Source organism: Marmota flaviventris, chromosome 9 (genome assembly GCF_047511675.1).
Source record: "Marmota flaviventris isolate mMarFla1 chromosome 9, mMarFla1.hap1, whole genome shotgun sequence".
NCBI lineage: Eukaryota > Metazoa > Chordata > Mammalia > Rodentia > Sciuridae > Marmota > Marmota flaviventris.
In genome coordinates, this window is record NC_092506.1 from 34,017,166 (window position 1) to 34,035,193 (window position 18,028).

Here is an 18,028-nt window from a genome sequence, read left to right on the forward strand (position 1 = left end):
TGTTCCAGAACCCACTAAACTATTCTCACTGCATCTCAATAATTGAAAAATGGACAAAGAAGTGGGTGTATCCGTTTGGATATAATCTCAAGATAGAAATCACACAGTGATTTAAATAAGAAAAGTAGGATATAAAGGATTATTAAACTATGACAAAGCATTAACTATTATATATCACATACACAAATATTATGTTGGCTATTGAAATCTGTTTGCTCTGATAAGCTGGTAAGTTCTGGAGAACCTTGGATTATACTATGTAGCAGCAAAGTGTAGAAAATTCCATTATATTAATCATATTTTCCCAGGCATTAAGTTCAAATATATGTATATCTTATGTATAATACATATTGTAATATGTAATATTTTATATACTATTACTCTTTTAGCCCTAGAGTTTATATACATATATGTATACATATATAGTAATACTATAGAAATTCTAGGAGATAAAGTATACATTACATTCTCCAACTCCCACCCCCTTTTTTTTTTGGTACTGGGGATTGAACTCAGAGGCACTCGGCCACCGAGCCACATCCCCAGCCCTATTTTGTATTTAATTTAGAGAAAGGGTCTCACTGAGTTGCTTAGCACGCGCTTTTGCTGAGGCTGGCTTTGAACTCGTGATCTTCCTGCTTCAGCCTCCCAAGCCACTGGGATTACAGATGTACACCACAGCACCCAGCAAGGTGCCTTGTTAACACAGATCACAGTGAATAAAACCTCATAGAGATACAAATGTAATACCTTAATTGGTTTAACAAAATTTTAGATATAGATGTCTATATTATATAATATACACATTACGCTAGGCTGAGGGAGAATACACAAGAAAGAATAAGTTTGGGATTGGGACCCCCTCTAAGGTTGGGGTTTAGACTTCATTGTAAGAGGCATATAGTATAGCACTCTTCCATGGATGGCAGAGAAATTGTACTGTGTGCCTGGCTATAGTTGGTGTGTGGTTGCTAGGCAAACAGGAAGCAATCCTCTGAAACATATGTGGGAGTGTGACTAGTTGCTGGGCACACTGGCATGCGAAGGGGATAAGGATGCTGGTTAACAAGAGGCTCTGAAGCATGTGGCACCCATGTTGGGAGGGCAATGAGCAGGTTGTCACCAAGCAGGCCAGGGTCCTCAGAGTGTGGGCAGACTGTGATAGGGGCACCTGGTTGGAGCACAGCATCGCTGGATGCTTTCACTTCCATGAGCTGACCTCACGCAGCAGACATAAAGAGCGTCGGAGAGCCCCTTCTTCTTGCTGTGTTCTTCTAGCATTCTTTACCAAGAAAGTTTAATATCATGCTAACCATAAGGGAGAAATGAAGCATTATCTGTTATCCCGGAGCATGTTTGGAGCTGAGGGGCAATACATTGATAAGTGGCACAGAAGGAACCTAATCTGGTCACACTGCTTGATAATGTGACTAATCCTATTTTCTTAAGGACTTTTCACCTGGCAAGTAACCCTGACCTTGTGCTGGCAGTGTCTATGACCAAGGCTAGAAATGAAGCCTGTGGCTATCCAGTTATTGTTCAGGTAAGATATGTATAGACTAACAAGTAATCATGGCCCTTTAATTAAATTGAAATAAATGTCTCCTTTTTGTGGAGCTAAAGAATGGCTGTCATAGAATGCTACCTTGAATGTCATTGTTAAAATATTTATAATAGTCTGCCTAGATTTCAAATTGAGCATGTTCATGTATCTCTTAATTTAGTTTAATCCAACAGATGGTGATTGTGAGCTGCCGCATGTCAGGAACTGTGCTAGTTACTGAAATCAAATCCAAAGGCAAGCATGAGAAATGGTCTCAACAAAATTCACAGAATTTACTGTTAAGTAAACACGGCAGTCAAGTGGTGGATGCAATCAAGTGAATGGCTATTAGACGCACCCAAATTCAGTCATCAAGGACATATGCAAGGCCCCCTTTCGTGGTAACTGGAGAAAGACAACCCGTACAGGGAGGTCTTTTGGGGACCTGAGCTCATAGTGGTAGTCTACCAAGCAATCCATTTGCATTATACTTTTAATACAGTTTTGCAAATGCTTACAACAGCCAAACAATTTTTGGAGACTCCAGAGAAGTCTGGCTTCATTTGAATTTTGGACAAAGATCTAGGAAGTGCTTTTTGCACGTTTTCCTGTCATTCCCACTTATAACCAAAAACATTTGTAAATGGATCTGTGTTTTCCATTCTAGGAGGAGAGAGAGTTTAGGAGCATTCCTGCTCTGCATTTGCTTTCTGTCATCTCCACAGTATTTTCCATCTTTTTGTTGGGCAGAATGTATTGTCTCCAAATAACATTTTATTCCATGTGTTTAAAAGCAGTGAAGCAACTTGTTTTGCAGGCCCTGAATCCAAAACTGGGACAGCAATCTGGACAAATACCAAAACTTAATTAAATCTTCTGTCCTGATGTTAAATAAAGACTAAAAATTTAGAGACAGTATACATCACTTTACATTATTTTATGTCAGATGCCTATTTAGTACATATCAAAGATAAAATCTCATGCAGGTGCAAATTGAGTGCCTTCCTTAGTTTCATAAAATTGTAGGTATGGATGTCTTCCCCTGAGGTTCTCATTTTATATGAAAAAAACTTAATCCCAAGATAATTTGAGTCACCTTTCAAAACTTTTTTCTTTGTTAACATTTCATTTTTATTTATTGAAGCAATCAGTTTATGAAAAAATATTCAAGTTCAAATAAAGTGATAAAAATTAGGCACGTTAGATTAATGCTACTAGATCTTTTCTTGTTCCTTGAAAATATAGCCTTTGGTTTTCCAGATCTCTGGGAGAGGCTTTGTTTTCTGACCCATAAAATCAGTTCTTAAGACTCATTTATTTTCTTCTTTACTGTTAACCTGTTACTTGGTAATGTAAGTGTTACAAATTATAAAATTCCTTGAGGTGTCATGATATGATTAGTTATTAGCATTAATTCACTTTTTAAAATTCTGTTAAATTGAAACATGTTTTACTTATACTTGAGCCAACTTTTATAATTAAAGTAAATATCTTGTTTCTATTATTATTTAACTTTACTTAGAAAAAGTCTCCTTTAATATCAATGAAATGTAAACTAAAATATCAATAAGGTACTATTTTTTCATTTATTAAGCTCATATTTAGGGAAGATATTGCCCTTTTGGGACAAGAATATGAGAAAAGTGGGTTATTTCATATACATATACAACTATTAGAAATATAAAGTAAAATGATCTCTCCAGAAAGAATTTCGATGTGATAGATCATAATCTTGAAAAATGATCAGAGTTTGTACTTGGGATGCAAGTCAGTGGTACAGTACTTACCTAGCATGTGTGAGATGTGCATTCAATCCCTAATACTGCAAAAAATAGAATCTTCTTTTATCAGCAACTCTTCCAGAAATTTGTCCTAGAGAAATTATCATAGGGGCTTGGGCTGGAGCTCAGTGGTAGAGTGCTTACCTAGCATGCATGAGGCACTGGGTTCAATTCTCAGCACCACATAAAATAAATAAATAAATAAACAATTAAAATAAAGGCATTCTGTCCGTCAACAACTACAAAAAAAGAAATTATCATAGATTTATACAAAGATTTATTTACAGTACTGTGTGTTGTTCTCTGTGTATTGCAGGGAAATTTTAAGAAACAATATACATGTTTTAACTATTGGAGATTAGCAAAATAAAATATTCCTGAAATTAAATGATAATATCTTTTTAAAATGTTGAAAAAAGGTTCATGGAATATTGTTAATTGAAAACAAATGCAATTCAAATTGTATGTATTGTGTGATTCTATTTTTGTAAATCAAAGAATGCATATTTATAAGTATAAAATCTATGCATATAATTGCCAAAAATCAACTATATTTATCACTGCATAATGTATTTATGAATAATTATTTGTAATTTTGGAATTTATGCAATGAAATATGACTGCTATAGCTATCTGATAAACTCACCTGTCTATTTGACACAATAGTTTCTCTCTTTTTTTTTTCCAGAAATATAAGCCATACAACAATGGAACTGCCCATCAAAAGTGGCAGTACTTGGAAAATTTGAAAACATTTATGGCCTTTTATAGTACTACTTTGGATAAGGAAATCACATTGGCAAATTTTGCTGGTATTTGTACATCTTCTGTCATTAAAGGGGAAAACATTGATCAACCAGTAAGTGGTTCTGTCTTCCCAAAGAAAAAAAAGATGGTAAAATAAGATAATTTAATAAAGTGATTTTTTCCCCTTAGAAAAGCTATGTTCATAAAATTTGATCACTAATTTCCCACAGGACTGATAATTGAACCCAGGGCCTCATGTGCTAGGCAAGTGTTCTACCCCTGAGCTACATCACCAGTTCTGATCTTGGTTAGAGACAATTTCTGATATTGCATTGAAGCCAGGGCTTATATATGCGAGGCAAGCACTCTAATTCTGAGCTACCTCTCCAGCCCCTTGAACACTGACTTTTCTTTAAAAAAATGGTTCTTTTTAGTTATTCATGATATCAGAATCCATTCTGATATAATTCTACAAGCATGGAATATATCTTATCCATTTTAGCATCCCATTCTTTTTTATTAATTAACTTATTCATTTAAATTAGGTATATATGACAGCAGAATGTATTTTGATTCGTTGTATACAATTTCAGCACAACTTTTCATTTCTCTGGTTGTACACAATGTAGTGTCACACCATATGTGCAGTCAGACATGTACCTAGAGTAATGATGTCCATCTCATTCTACCATCTTTCCGGCTCCCATGGCCCTTCCTCACCCCTCCCTCCCCTTTGCCCAATCAAAGTTCTTCCATTTTCTCCCATGTCCCCCTCACCCCATTATGGATCAGCATCCATTATCAGAGAGAACATCAGGCCTTTGGTTTTTTAGTATTGGCTTACTTTGCTTGGCATGATATTCTCCAGCTCCATCCATTTACTTGCAAATGGCATAATTTTATTCTCTTTTAATGCTGAGTAATATTCCATTGTGTATATACACCACAGTTTCTTTATCCATACATCTATTGACGGGCATCTAGGTTGCTTCCACAGTTTAGCTATTGTGAATTGAGCTGCTATAAACATTGATGTATGCTGATTTTAAGTCCTTTGGATATAGACCGAAGACAGGGATAGCTGGGTCAAATGGTGGTTCCATTTCAAGTTTCCTAAGGAATCTCTATACTTCTTTCCAGATTGGTTGTACCAATTTGCAGTCCCACCAGCAATATATGAGTATGTCTTTTTTTCCATATCCTCATCAACATTTATTGTTGTCTGTATTCTTGATAACTCTCATTCTGACTGGCATGAGATGAAATCTTAGTTTTGATTTGCATTTCTGTAATTAATTGAGATGTTTAACATTTTTTCATATATTTGTTGATTGAATGTATATCTTCTTCTGAGAAGTTCTGAGAAGTGTCTGTTCAGCTCCTTAGCTCATTTATTAATTGGGTTTTTTTTTTTTTTTTTTTTTGGTGTTAAGGTTTTTGAGTTCTGTATATATCCTGGAGATTACTGCTGTATCTGACATGTGTGTGACAAAAATTCGCTCCCAAAATGTAGACTCTCTCTTCACCTCATTGATTGTTTCTTTTACTGAGAAGAAGCTTTTTAGTTTATCCCATCCCATTTATTAATTATTGATTTTATTTCTTGTGTTTTAGGAGTCTTCTTAAGGAAGTCAGGGCGTAATCCAACATAATGAATATTTGAGCCTAATTTTTCCTCTATTAGGTGCAGGGTCTCTGGTCTAATTCCTAGGTCTTCGATCCACTTTGAGTTGAGTTTTGCACATAGTTAGAGATAGGGGTTTATTTTCATTTTGTTGAGTATAGATTTCCAGTTCTCTCAGCACCTTTTGTTGAAGAGACTATCTTTTCTCCAATGTATGTTTTTGGCACCTTTGTCTAGTATGAGATAACTTCTCAAAAAAATTCTGGCAAATCGCATACAAAATCATATTAAAAAAATAGTGCACCATAATCAAGTGAGGTTTATTCCAGGGATACAAGGTTGATTCAATATATGAAAATCAATAAATATAATTCATCACATCAGTAGACTTAAAGAATTATATGATTATATCAATTGATGCAGAGAAAGAATTTGATAAAATATAGCACCCTTTCATGTTCATAACACTGAAAAACTGGAGATAGTAGGAACATACCTCAACATTGTAAAAGCTATCTACTCTAAACCCAAAGCCAACATCATTCTAAATGGTGAAAAATTGGAAACATTCCCTCTAAAAACTTGGACAAGACAGGGATGCCCTCTTTCACCACTTCTACTCAACATAGTCCTGGAAACATTAGCCAGAGCAATTAAACAGATAAAAGAAATTAAAGGGATACAAATAGGAAAAGAAGAATTCAAACTATCATTATTTGCTGATGACATGATTCTGTACTTGGAGAATCCAAAAAAAACTTCACCTGAAAACTAGAATTAATTAATGAATTCAGCAAAGTATCAGGATATAAAATCAATACCCATAAATCAAATATATTTCTACACATTAATGACAAATCCTCTGAAAGAGAAATTAGGAAAACTACCCCATTCACAATAGCCTCCAAAAAAAATTTTTGAGAGTCAACTTAACAAAAAGGTGAAAGACCTCTATGATGAAAACTACAGAACACTAAAGAAAGACATTGAAGAAGATTTTAGAAGATGGAAAGATCTCCCATGTTCTTGGAAAGGCAAAATTAATATTGTCAAAATGTTCATACCACCCAAAGCACTATACAAATTCAATGTGATTCCTATTAAAATCCCATCATCATTCCTTATAGAAATAGAAAAAACAAGCATGAAATTCATTTGGAGAAATAAGAGACCTAGAATAGCCAAAGCAATCCTTAGCAAGAAGAGTGAAGCAGAAGGCATCACAATACCAGACCTTAAATTATACCACAAAGTATAGTAACAAAAATGGTATGGTATTGGCACCAAAATAGACACGTAGACCAATGGTAGAGTTCCATTCTTATGGATGTACATGGTGGTGGGATTTTCTGTGTTGTTTTATATATGTACATGGGAAACTTCATATATGTACATGCCAGATTCATTCCACTGTCTTTCCTTTACTTATCCCTGCCCTTTCCTTCCATTCCCATTGTCTAATCTACCGCATGTCTACTCTTCCCCTCACAACCTGCTTTATTGTGAATTAGCTTCCAAATATCAGAGATAACATTCTACCTTTGATTTTTGTTTACTTCACTTAGCATGATAGTCTTCAGATCCATCCATTTGCTGGCAAATGTTATAAAGTGATTCTTCTTTATGGCTGAGTAATACTCCATTGTGTATATATACCACATGTTCTTTATCCATTCATCTATTGAAGGACACCTAGGCTGCTTTTATAACTTAGCTATTGTGAATTGAGCTTCAATAAACATTGATGTGGCTGTGTCACTGAAGTATGCTGATTTTAACTCCTTAAAAATGCAAATACTAGAATCCATGATGAAAATGGAAATATCATCACCAACACTAATGCAATACAGAAGATAATCAGAAGCTGTTTTGAAAATCTATACTTATTTAAGTTAGAAAATACTGAAGACATTGATAAATTCCTAAAAACATAACACTTACTCACACTGAACCAGGAGGATATAGAAAATATAAATAGATCAATTTCAAATAACAAGATTGAAGAAGTAATCAAGAACTTACCAGCAAATTGAAGTTCAGTACTAGATGGATTCTCAGCCAAGTTCTACCAAACCTTTAAATAAGAACTAATACCAATCCTCCTCCAATTATTCCAAGAAATAGAAAAGGAGGGAACCCTTCCAAACTCATTCAATGAAGTCAATATCACCCTTACATCAAAACCAGACAAAGAGGCTGGGGATGTGGCTCAAGTGGTAGCGCGCTTGCCTGGCTTGCGCGCGGCCCGGGTTCGATCCTCAGCACCACATACAAACAAAAAAAACCAGACAAAGACACGACAAGGAAAGAAAACTTCAAACCAATATCCCTGATGAACATAGATGCAAAAATTCTTAATAAAATGCTGGCAAAACATACTGAAAAGACTGTGCACCATAATCAAGTGAGTTTCATTCCAGGCATGTACGGTTGGTTCAACATACAGAAATCACTAAATATATGCACCACATCAATAGACTTAAAGACAAGAATCACATGATCATCTCAATGGATACAGAAAAAGCATTTGACAAAATACAGCATCCATTCATGATTAACACTAGGAAAAAATAGGAATAAAATGACCATATCTTAACATTGTAAAAGCTGTATGACAAACCCAAGGCCAACATTGTTCTAAATAGAGAAAAACTAAAAGCATTCCTCTAAAAATAGAAACAAGACAGGGATACCCACTTTTACCACTTTTATTCTCAATAGTACTCAAATCTCAAGCCAGAGCAATTAGGCAAAAGAACACTTAACTTTTGATTGAAATAACTTAAACTCTGTGATTCCAGTTAGGAAAGATTTCAGGAAAATTATGAAGAACAGATCTGTTGGTCTTGTCCAGGGTCACTAGTATGGCTGTAGTCATCTGGTGCTCCTTCAGTAGTTTGGTGGCTCTGTGAGGAGTAGATGATCACAGATGGCCTCCCTTACATGTCTGGTGGATGGTAGGCTCTTAGCTAGGGGCATTGATTCTTTAATCTCTGGATTTCTTGAAAAGGCTAGCTCAAGTTTGCTCACATTGTAGTCTTAGGGTTCCTACTGTAACCCAAAGAGAATAAGCACTAATGTGCAAGTACTACTTATACATCTGCTTGTCTTGCATTTGCTAGTGCTACAATGGGTGAAGCCAGTAGTACGCCCTTTCCCTTCTTCAACGAAAAGAAATAAGGACAAAGAAACACTTCCTCTCTATTGAAGGAACAGTAAAGTCATACATCAAATGACCATGAACATAAGTTTGGAATGGTTTTATTGTGGCTGTCTTTGGAAATAATCTGCCATACTCTTTCATGGCCGGTTTTCAGAGTTATAAATAGGTGCAAGCTTATTGCCAATGTTGTCCAATAGGTTGTAGGTTTGTTTTTATTTGTTTGGGTTTTTCGTTTGTTTTACTTCTATTAATAGAATCATTATGAACTCATTGAATTTTGCATATTCAAAAACATGCAAAATGTTGCCATTATTGTTCTTTATGTTAGCCCCAAATTATTGCTTTTTGAGCAGTAGGGGCTCCCTCATATTGACTTCCATGTCTTTTTGACACAATTTGTTTACTCTGGGATAATTTTTTTCTTTCCCTTGCTTACATTGTATATTTTCTGACTCAAACTTGGAACTGACCATTTTTCATGAAATCTTGATTCTGGGCACAGGTTGTGTTCATCGGTGCTGAATTGTCATTACAAATTTGGAAATTATTTTCTTGAAAATGTAATTATTAGGGAGGAAAATAATGCATTAATGTTGTGATTTCAAATTTAGTATTTGGTGATGATAAAGGTGCTCTATTTATATTCTAAAGAGTTCTATGGAATGCTATCATAATTCAGATGTACCTATATAAAAGTGCCTTTATTTCCTGTTTAAGGGATACTATTATCTCTCAGCTGGTGGAAAGAGGAAAATGATGCTCTGCCTGGCTTGTGGACGATGCATGAGAGCAGAGAAGAGACTGAAACAGTTGCTTCCAGGGGTTCCATTCCTCTGTGTTTCAGGCTCCAAGACCCAGAAGCCCCTATCACAAGGGCCTTTCAAGGTCATCAGTGTGGTCAAGGTGTGTAATGATCTGAATTCTGCTAATGTACATGTGTCAACAGTTTGGAAACTTTGATGTATTTATTATCTGCCTTGCATTCAAGTTAATCTCCACTCATCCAATTCATCCTCCTCAGGTGCATCTCCACTCATCCAATTCATCCTCCCTTAACACATCCTGCTTGCATTGATTTCCTTTTCCCCACTGTAATTTAAAATACATTGTCTATTAATAGTTCCATCCACCCTGTGAAGTTAATTGGGCACTTCTGCAGCTTTAATTTGCTGAAACTTTCCCTTGTTCTCTGTGTCACTTAGTTGAGGAAATAACTGCAAATCTTTACTTAGTGGAACAGCTTTTTTACCTGTATCCACAGGGTAAACTTCTTTGATGAGCATGGAGCATTTCAGAGGGAATTTGACATGTTGTTGTTAACAATTCAGGTTGGGTGTCTGAATTCACACATCCATGTCTAATGCTATTTAGAGTTCTTGGAGATGAAAAAACAAAAACAAAAACCAACCAACCAAACAAACAAAATCCTCTGCTACTTTTGTGTGACCTTAATTTGAAATGGTACTATTTAAGAGATCCTCCCTTCAAGTTTAGAAGTGAAAAAAGCTGAGGGAACTTGCACACCTGAATATAAAGGAGCAAGTCCAAAAAGGTGGGCACCCTCCAGCCTGTCCTCTCAAGGCTGGCCTGCCCCATCTCCACATCTCGCTCATCTCCTAATTCCCAGCCACATTGTGCCACCTGTTACCATCCACTGAAACAATATCTAAAGGAAAAAGGAATCAGTCCTCTGGGAAGCCGGAGGGCATTTGGTTTGGAGGAGCTGATTACCAAGATCCTCAGAGTTACAGCATCTCAGACAGGTTTTCCCTCAGGGCAGCATCCTAGTTAGGGATGAAGTGGCTTTCACCCCTTCATTACCATGTGCTTGACACTGTTCTCATTCCCCTCCTTTCATCAGCATCTTCCACCATAGGACGGCATCATTCTAAAGTCAAAAATTGAGGGAATGTCGGTGGTGGTATTGTGTCCTCTTACTTTGATCTCAGGCTGTCTTTGGCCCTGCTGCCATCTCCTGTCACAGGTGAAAGCAAAAGAAACAAAAAATGTAACATTAACCTCAAATAAAATAAATGCAGAAGGCCCCAAACAGACCAGATGCTCAGAAGTCACCGGTGTCAGGGACGGAAAAAGAACTTAAGATTTCTGTCCAGTGTCCTTCCCATTATAGCACTGGTATCTATAGTACATGAAGTGACCATAGCAAAATTTAAATATCACACACACACACACACACACACTCATTGAAATGAGACTGAATGATGCTCAAATAAAAAAACTAAAATTTAAAGGTTTGTATCAATGTACAATTTTTTTTAAATGAATCAGGCTGACTTGTCATCTTACGAGGCTGACAAAACTCTAAGTTATTATGAAGAACTTCTATTATCTTTACGGATGAAGACCTGCATGCAAGTTGTGTATCACAGTGGTATAGCAGCAACACACCAGAAGGCAGTGAAAATAATCGCGTACAAAAACGGGGATGGATATCGTAATGGGAAGTTAATTGTGGCTGGAACATTCCCCATGGTAAGTGACTGTCACTTAAATGCTGCTTACATTCTCAGAGGTAATGATAATGGTGATTCTCCTGATAAGAAAAAAAAAATGAGATTGAGTGATAAATGTCCCTGGCCAGGTTTACCAATTTAAGCTGATGAGATTAAGATCCGTGTTTCCTTAAAGGCATTATTTTTTATTGTATTTCTTTGGATAGACTTAGAAAAAATTTTTAAAAATCAGAATGTGTTTTCTTAGATTGGCTCCAAAGCAAAGATATAAAAGGAGAAAAAAATAAAACTACCCAATTTTCTTCATTCTTATCAAGAACAATGTCAGTTTCTTCCCTCCTTCCCAAGCCAACTTCCAATTTTATGTCATCTGAGTGATCTAAGAGATGCCACCTTGTTTATCATCTGCAGCATTAGAGTGTTTATTTGTTGATAGGGTGCTTCATTTTCAAATTGGAGAAGAAGGGATTGTGTTAAGAGGAACTGTGTGGTCTGTCTTAAAGAACACATAGACACAGGAATGAAAGAGAGTCCAGAAGGCCCAAGCCCAGATTTGTCTTTCCAGGTTTAATGATCATCCTGTCTGTGCATTCAGATTAATACTTTAGTAACATATTTTACAGGCGATGTTAAATATGATATAAAGTTCTCATTGGAACTTCTTTACAAACGCTACTTATTTATCCACTCACCTCTTTGGTTGAAAAATAAATGGATTTTTAAATAAAATATTGTTGTTCAGTAAACTAAACAAAGTACAGAAGTTAGTGACTTGAAGATTCACTCAGGGATCCATACTGTCTTTTATGGTCTTGGGAAAAAATATTAGCCTTTTCATTCTGTTTTCCCATCTACCAAATGGAGGTAATAATACATGTCATATCTTGGTTTAAAAGTTAACTACTCATTTATTTTAGAGCAGTTTATCAATATGAAATATTACAATAATTTTATACCTTATCAAGCAACAAAATTGAAAGTAGATTTCTCTATTGGACATTCCTTAGAAAGTACTCTGAGGCTAAAATGTATTAACATGCATCAGCTGCTATGTTACATTTTTAGAGCTAGGAATTTTCACAGTGGGATTAGACTAATATAAAATGGTATAGAACAATCTAATATTAGAAATCATTACTAATCAAAAATCAAGATCAGGGAAGGTGATGTAGCTCAGGAGTAGAATGGTTGCTTAGCATGTGTGAGTCCTTATTTTAATCCCTACTACTATTATTACACACACACACACACACACACACAATTAAGATTAGTAGTTACTCAGATCTGTATTTTCTCAAGTTAAAAGATTTTCTCATCTGAAAGGTGAGCTCTTCTTTATTATTCCCAATTCTATCACTAGTTCGTGTCAGTCCTTCACAGACTGTGTTGTTTAGCTTCTTACAGAATGCACAGGACAGCTTGGGCTTTCCAGAGCAGCTTCCAAAGTATACACCAGAGATGGAACCACAGTCTTTACCTTGCGTGATTTGGTTTTATGGGCTCTAAATGAATCCTTTATGCAGAGAGACTCTGAAGAACAAAAAACAGGCTCCACTCCGGTTGGAACAGAAGAGATGACTGCTAAAAGTATGTGGACAATGCTTCTGCTTATGTTCAATCATGAAAAAGTTAAATGAGATTCTTTCAATCACCTCTTCTAGAATTTTAAAATCACAACCAGCTATTATTATAACTGATTTAAGAGTCTCAATGAGATTCTCTGAGGCATAACTTGGGTTATGAACTTGGGTTTTGAAGCCACAATACTAAGGTTCAAGTTCTAGCTCTGTCACTTGCTCAGTGGCTTTTGGGAAAGTTTTTAACACTATGTACCTCAGTTTTCTCATTTGTAAAATGAGGGTACTACTAGTCACTTCATGGAGTGTTTTTAAGGACTGTCTTGAAATAAAAACCATATATAAAATTTTCTCTTGAATGTTATCTTAGTTCATTTTATGCTACTATAACTGAGTACTATAGATCCAGTAACTGGTTGATTTATAAAGAATAAGTATTTACTTCTCACAGCTTCGGAAGCTGGAAGTCTAAAATCAAGGCCCTGGCAGGTTTGGTTTTCTAATGAGGGTTGCATTCTCCAGAGGGGAGAAGTGCTATGTTCTCAGGAGGCTAAAGATAGAGGGCAGGAGAGCCAAACACTGTGTGAAGCCTCTTTAGTAAGGACCGTCATCCCATTCACAAGGAGAGGGACTCTTATGACTGCCTTTGAAGGTCCCACCTTCAGAGACCATCACATTGACCATTAAGTTTCAATATCGGAATTTTTCTGGAGGGGACACGTTCATACCACAGCACTCACACACCCATACCACAGAAATACACACATACACATATTCGCTTGAATATATATATTTAATATCTATATTAAATATATTTATTTGGCCCTCATAAATATATTAATAAAATTTTTAATGAATATATTAATAAAAGTGTACATACACATATACACACATGTAGATACATATATATGTGTATGTATTTTTTTTTACTTAGAACAATGCCTGGTTGATGTTTATCCAAACATTCAATGAATATTACTTATTATTATTCTGTATAGAATATTACTTATTTTTGTTGCTGTGCTTGCTGCTGATATGTACTATGTAGTTAGGTTTGCAGCAGTTGTGTTTGTATAGAATATGTATATATTTTTTCTTTTTATTCATACATGTTAATTGTACAAATTGATGAGTTTCTTGTGACATTTCCATATGGGCATATATTGTGCATTGATATTTCCACTTTCCCTCTACATCTGTCAACATCCCTCTTTCCCCCTTTACTAGCCTCTAAAAGTCCCTCTCTATTTTCAGGTTATATTTTATTTTAATTTTATTGTTTTCACATAAAAGAGAAAGTATGTGATATTGTCTGAATAATTTCACTTGACATGATGTCCTCCAGTTCCATCCATTTTCATGCAAATGACAGATTTTATTCTTCTTTATAGATGAATAAGAGTTCATTGTGTATATATCTCATCATTTCTTTATCCATTCATCTGTTAGATGTTGAGGAGCACCTAGGCTGATTTCATATTTTGGCTAATGTGAATAGTGCCACAATAAACATGGGTATGCAGGTGTCTCTTTTGTATACTGACCTTATTTCCCTCAGATTTATACCCAGGAGTGGTATAATCTGGTCATATGGTGGTTCTATTTTTAGTTTTTTGAAAAAGAGACCTCCATACTGTTTTTTTATAGTGACTATACTAATTTACATCCCCCCAAACAGTATATAAGACTTTTTTCCTTACATCTTTGCTAGCAGTTGTTCTCTTTTGTTTTTTGTAGAAGTAATTTTATTTATTTTATTTTTATTCTTACATCATTGATAAATTTGGAATGCATTTTTTTCATTTTATAATTTGTTCTAATTAGTTATACATGACAGCAGAATGCATTTTGACACTCTGTCCACAAATAGAGCACAACTTCTCCTTCCTCTGGCTGAACATGGTACAGAGTCACATCAGTAGTATAATCATACATGTATATAATGTTATAATGTCCATTCCACCATCCACCCAGTCCCCACACCTCCTCCCCTCCCCTCACTCCCTTTGCACAATCCAAAGTTTCTTCATTCTTTGCCCCACCCCATTATGGATCAACATCTGCTTATCAGAGAAAATAATCGGCCTTTGTTTTGGGGGGGTTGGCTTATTTCACTTAACATGATATTCTCCAACTCCATCCATTTACCTGCAAATGCCATGATTTCATTCTTCTTCAAGACTGAGTCATATTCCGTTATATATATATATATATATATATATATATATATATATATATATATATATATATATATATATGCCATAGTTTCTTTATCCATTCATCTGTTGAAGGGCATTGAGGTTGGTTCCATCATTTAACTATTGTGAATTGAGCTGCTATAAACATTGAGATGGCTACATCACTATAGTATGCTGATTTTAAATATTTTGAGTATAAATTGAGGAGTGAGATAGCTGGGTCAAATAGTGGTTCCATTCTAACTTTTCTAAGGAATCTCCATACTGCTTTCCATAGTGGTTGCACTAATTTGCAGTGCTACCAGCAATATATTAGTGTACCTTTTCCCCACTTCCTTGTCAACACTTATTATTGCTTGTATTCTTGATAATTGCCATTCTGACTGGAATGAGATGAAATTTTAGAGTAGCTTTGATTTGCATTTCTCTAATTGCTAGAGATGATGAACATTTTCCCATATACTTGTTGATCAATTGTATTTCTTTTTCTGTAAAGTATCTGTTCAGCTCCTTAACCCATCTACTGATTGGGTATTTGTTTTTTGGTGCTGAGTTTTTTAACTTCTTTATATGTCCTGGAGATTAGTGCTCTGTCTGAGGTGCATGTAGTAAATAAAGATTTTCTGCCATTCTGTGGGCTCTCTCTTCATGTTATTGATTGTTTCCTTTGCTGAGAAGCTTTTTAGTTTGAATTCATCCTATTTATTGATTCTTTTTTTTTTTTTACTTATTACGCTATAGAGTCCTAGTTAAGGAAGTCAGTTCCTAAGCCGACATGGTAGAGATTTGGTCCTATTTTTTCTTCTATTAGCCACAGGGTCTCTGTTCTAGTTCCTAAGTCTCTGAACCACTTTGAGTTGATTTTTGTGCAGGATGAGAGATAGAGGTCTAATTTTATTTTTCTCCATATGGATTTCCAGTTTTCCCAGTGCCATTTGTTGAAGAGGTTATCTTTTCTCCAATGTATGTTTTTGGAGCCTTTGTCTAATATGAGATAACTCTACTTATGTGAGTTTGTCTCTGTGTCTTCTATTCTGTACCATTGGTCTATATGTCTACTTTGGTACCAATACCATGCTATTTTTGTTACTATTGCTCTGTAGTATACTTTAAGGTCTGATATTGTGATGCCTCTGCTTCACTTTTCTTGCTAAGGATTGCTTTGGCTATTCTGGGTCTCTTGTTTTTCCAAATGAATCTCATGATTGCTTTTTCTAGTTCTATGAAGAATGTTATTGGGATTTTAATTGTAATTGCCCAGAACATGGGATATATTTCCATCTTATAAGGTCTTCAATTTCTTTTTTTAGTGTTCTGTAGTTTTCATTGTAGAGGTCTTTCACCTCTCTTGTTAGAATGATCTCCAAGTGTGTGTGTGTGTGTGTGTGTGTGTGTGTGTGTGTATGTGTGTGTTTAGGCTACTGGGAATGGGGTAGTTTTTCTAATTTCTCTGTTTCAGAGTATTCATCACTGATGTATATAAATGCCTTTGATTTATTCCTGCCACCTTGCTGACTTCATTTATTAGCTCTAGGTGTTTTCTGGTGGGATTTTTTGAATCTTCTAAATATAAAATCATGTAGTCATCATATAATGATAGTTTGAGTTCTTTGTTTTTTATTTGTATCCTTTTAATTTCTTTTATTTGTCTAATTTCTCTGGCTAGAGTTTCCAGGACTTTGTTGAATAGAAGTGGTGAAAGAGGGCATTCCTGTCTTGTTCCAGTTTTTAGAAGGAATGCTTTCAATTTTTCTCTACTTAGAATGATGTTGGCCTTAAGATTAGCATAGATAGCTTTTGCAATGTTGAGATATGTTCTTACTATCCCTAGTTTTTCTAGTGTTTTGAAAATGAAGAGGTGCTATATTTTGTCAAATGCTTTTTCTACATATATTGAAATAAATGATCATATGATTCTTGTCTTTAAGTCACTTGATGTGTCTTCTATTCTATACCATTGGTCTATATGTCTACTTTGGTACCAATACCATGCTATTTTTGTTATTTATATTTATAAATTTCTGTATGTTGAACCAACCTTGCATCCCTAGAATGAACCCCACTTGATCATGGTGCACTATTTTTAAAATATATTTTGTATGCGATTTGTCAGAATGTTATTGAGAATTTTTGCATTAGGGACATTGGTCTAAAGTTTTCTTCCCTTGATGTGTCTTTGTCTGGTTTTGGTATCAGGGTGTTACTAGCCTCATAGAATGAGTTTGAAAGGGTTCCCTCCTTTTCTATTTCATGCAATAATTTGAGGAATATTAGTGCTAATTCTTTTGTGAAGATCATGTAGAACTTGGCTGATAATGCGTCTGGTCCTGGGCTTTTCTTGGTTGGTAGACTTTTGATGACATCTTCTATTTCATTGCTTAAAAATGATCTGTTTAAATTATGCATGTCCTCTTGATTCTGTTTGGATAGTTCATGTGTCTCTAGAAATTTGTTGATGTCTTCAAGATTTTCTATGTTATTGGAATATAAATTTTCATAATAGCTTCTATTTATCTTCTGCATTTCAGTAGTGTATGTTGTGATATTTACCTTTTTAATCATGAATTTTAATAATTTGAGTTTTGTCTTCATTAGTGTAGCTAAGGGTTTATCAATTTTATTTATTTATTCAAAGAAACAACTTTTAATTTTGTCAATTTTTTGAATTGTTTCTTTTGTTTAAATTTCATTGATTTCAGCTCTGATTTTAATTATTTCCTGTCTTCTACTGCTTTTGTTGTTGATTTGTTCTTTTACTAGGGTTTTGAGATATAATATTTGGTCATTTATTTGTTGACTTTTTACTCTTTTATTGAATGAGCTCAATGCAATGAACTTTCCTCTTAGCACTGCCTTCATAATGTCCCAGGGATTTTGATATGCTGTATTGGTGTACTTACTTACCTCCATGATTTCTTCTG

General features: G+C 35.1%; 1 protein-coding gene across 1 annotated transcript in view; it reads left to right on the plus strand.

Annotated features, from left to right (window-relative positions):
• The window catches only part of Dcdc1 (doublecortin domain containing 1), a 451,021-nt gene that overhangs the window by 403,064 nt on the left and 29,929 nt on the right, over positions 1–18,028 (plus strand). The window contains 5 exon segments of the mRNA XM_027936717.2: positions 1,450–1,543; positions 4,013–4,183; positions 9,576–9,761; positions 11,148–11,351; positions 12,727–12,919. Of these exon segments, the coding sequence (XP_027792518.2) occupies positions 1,450–1,543; positions 4,013–4,183; positions 9,576–9,761; positions 11,148–11,351; positions 12,727–12,919 (848 nt within the window).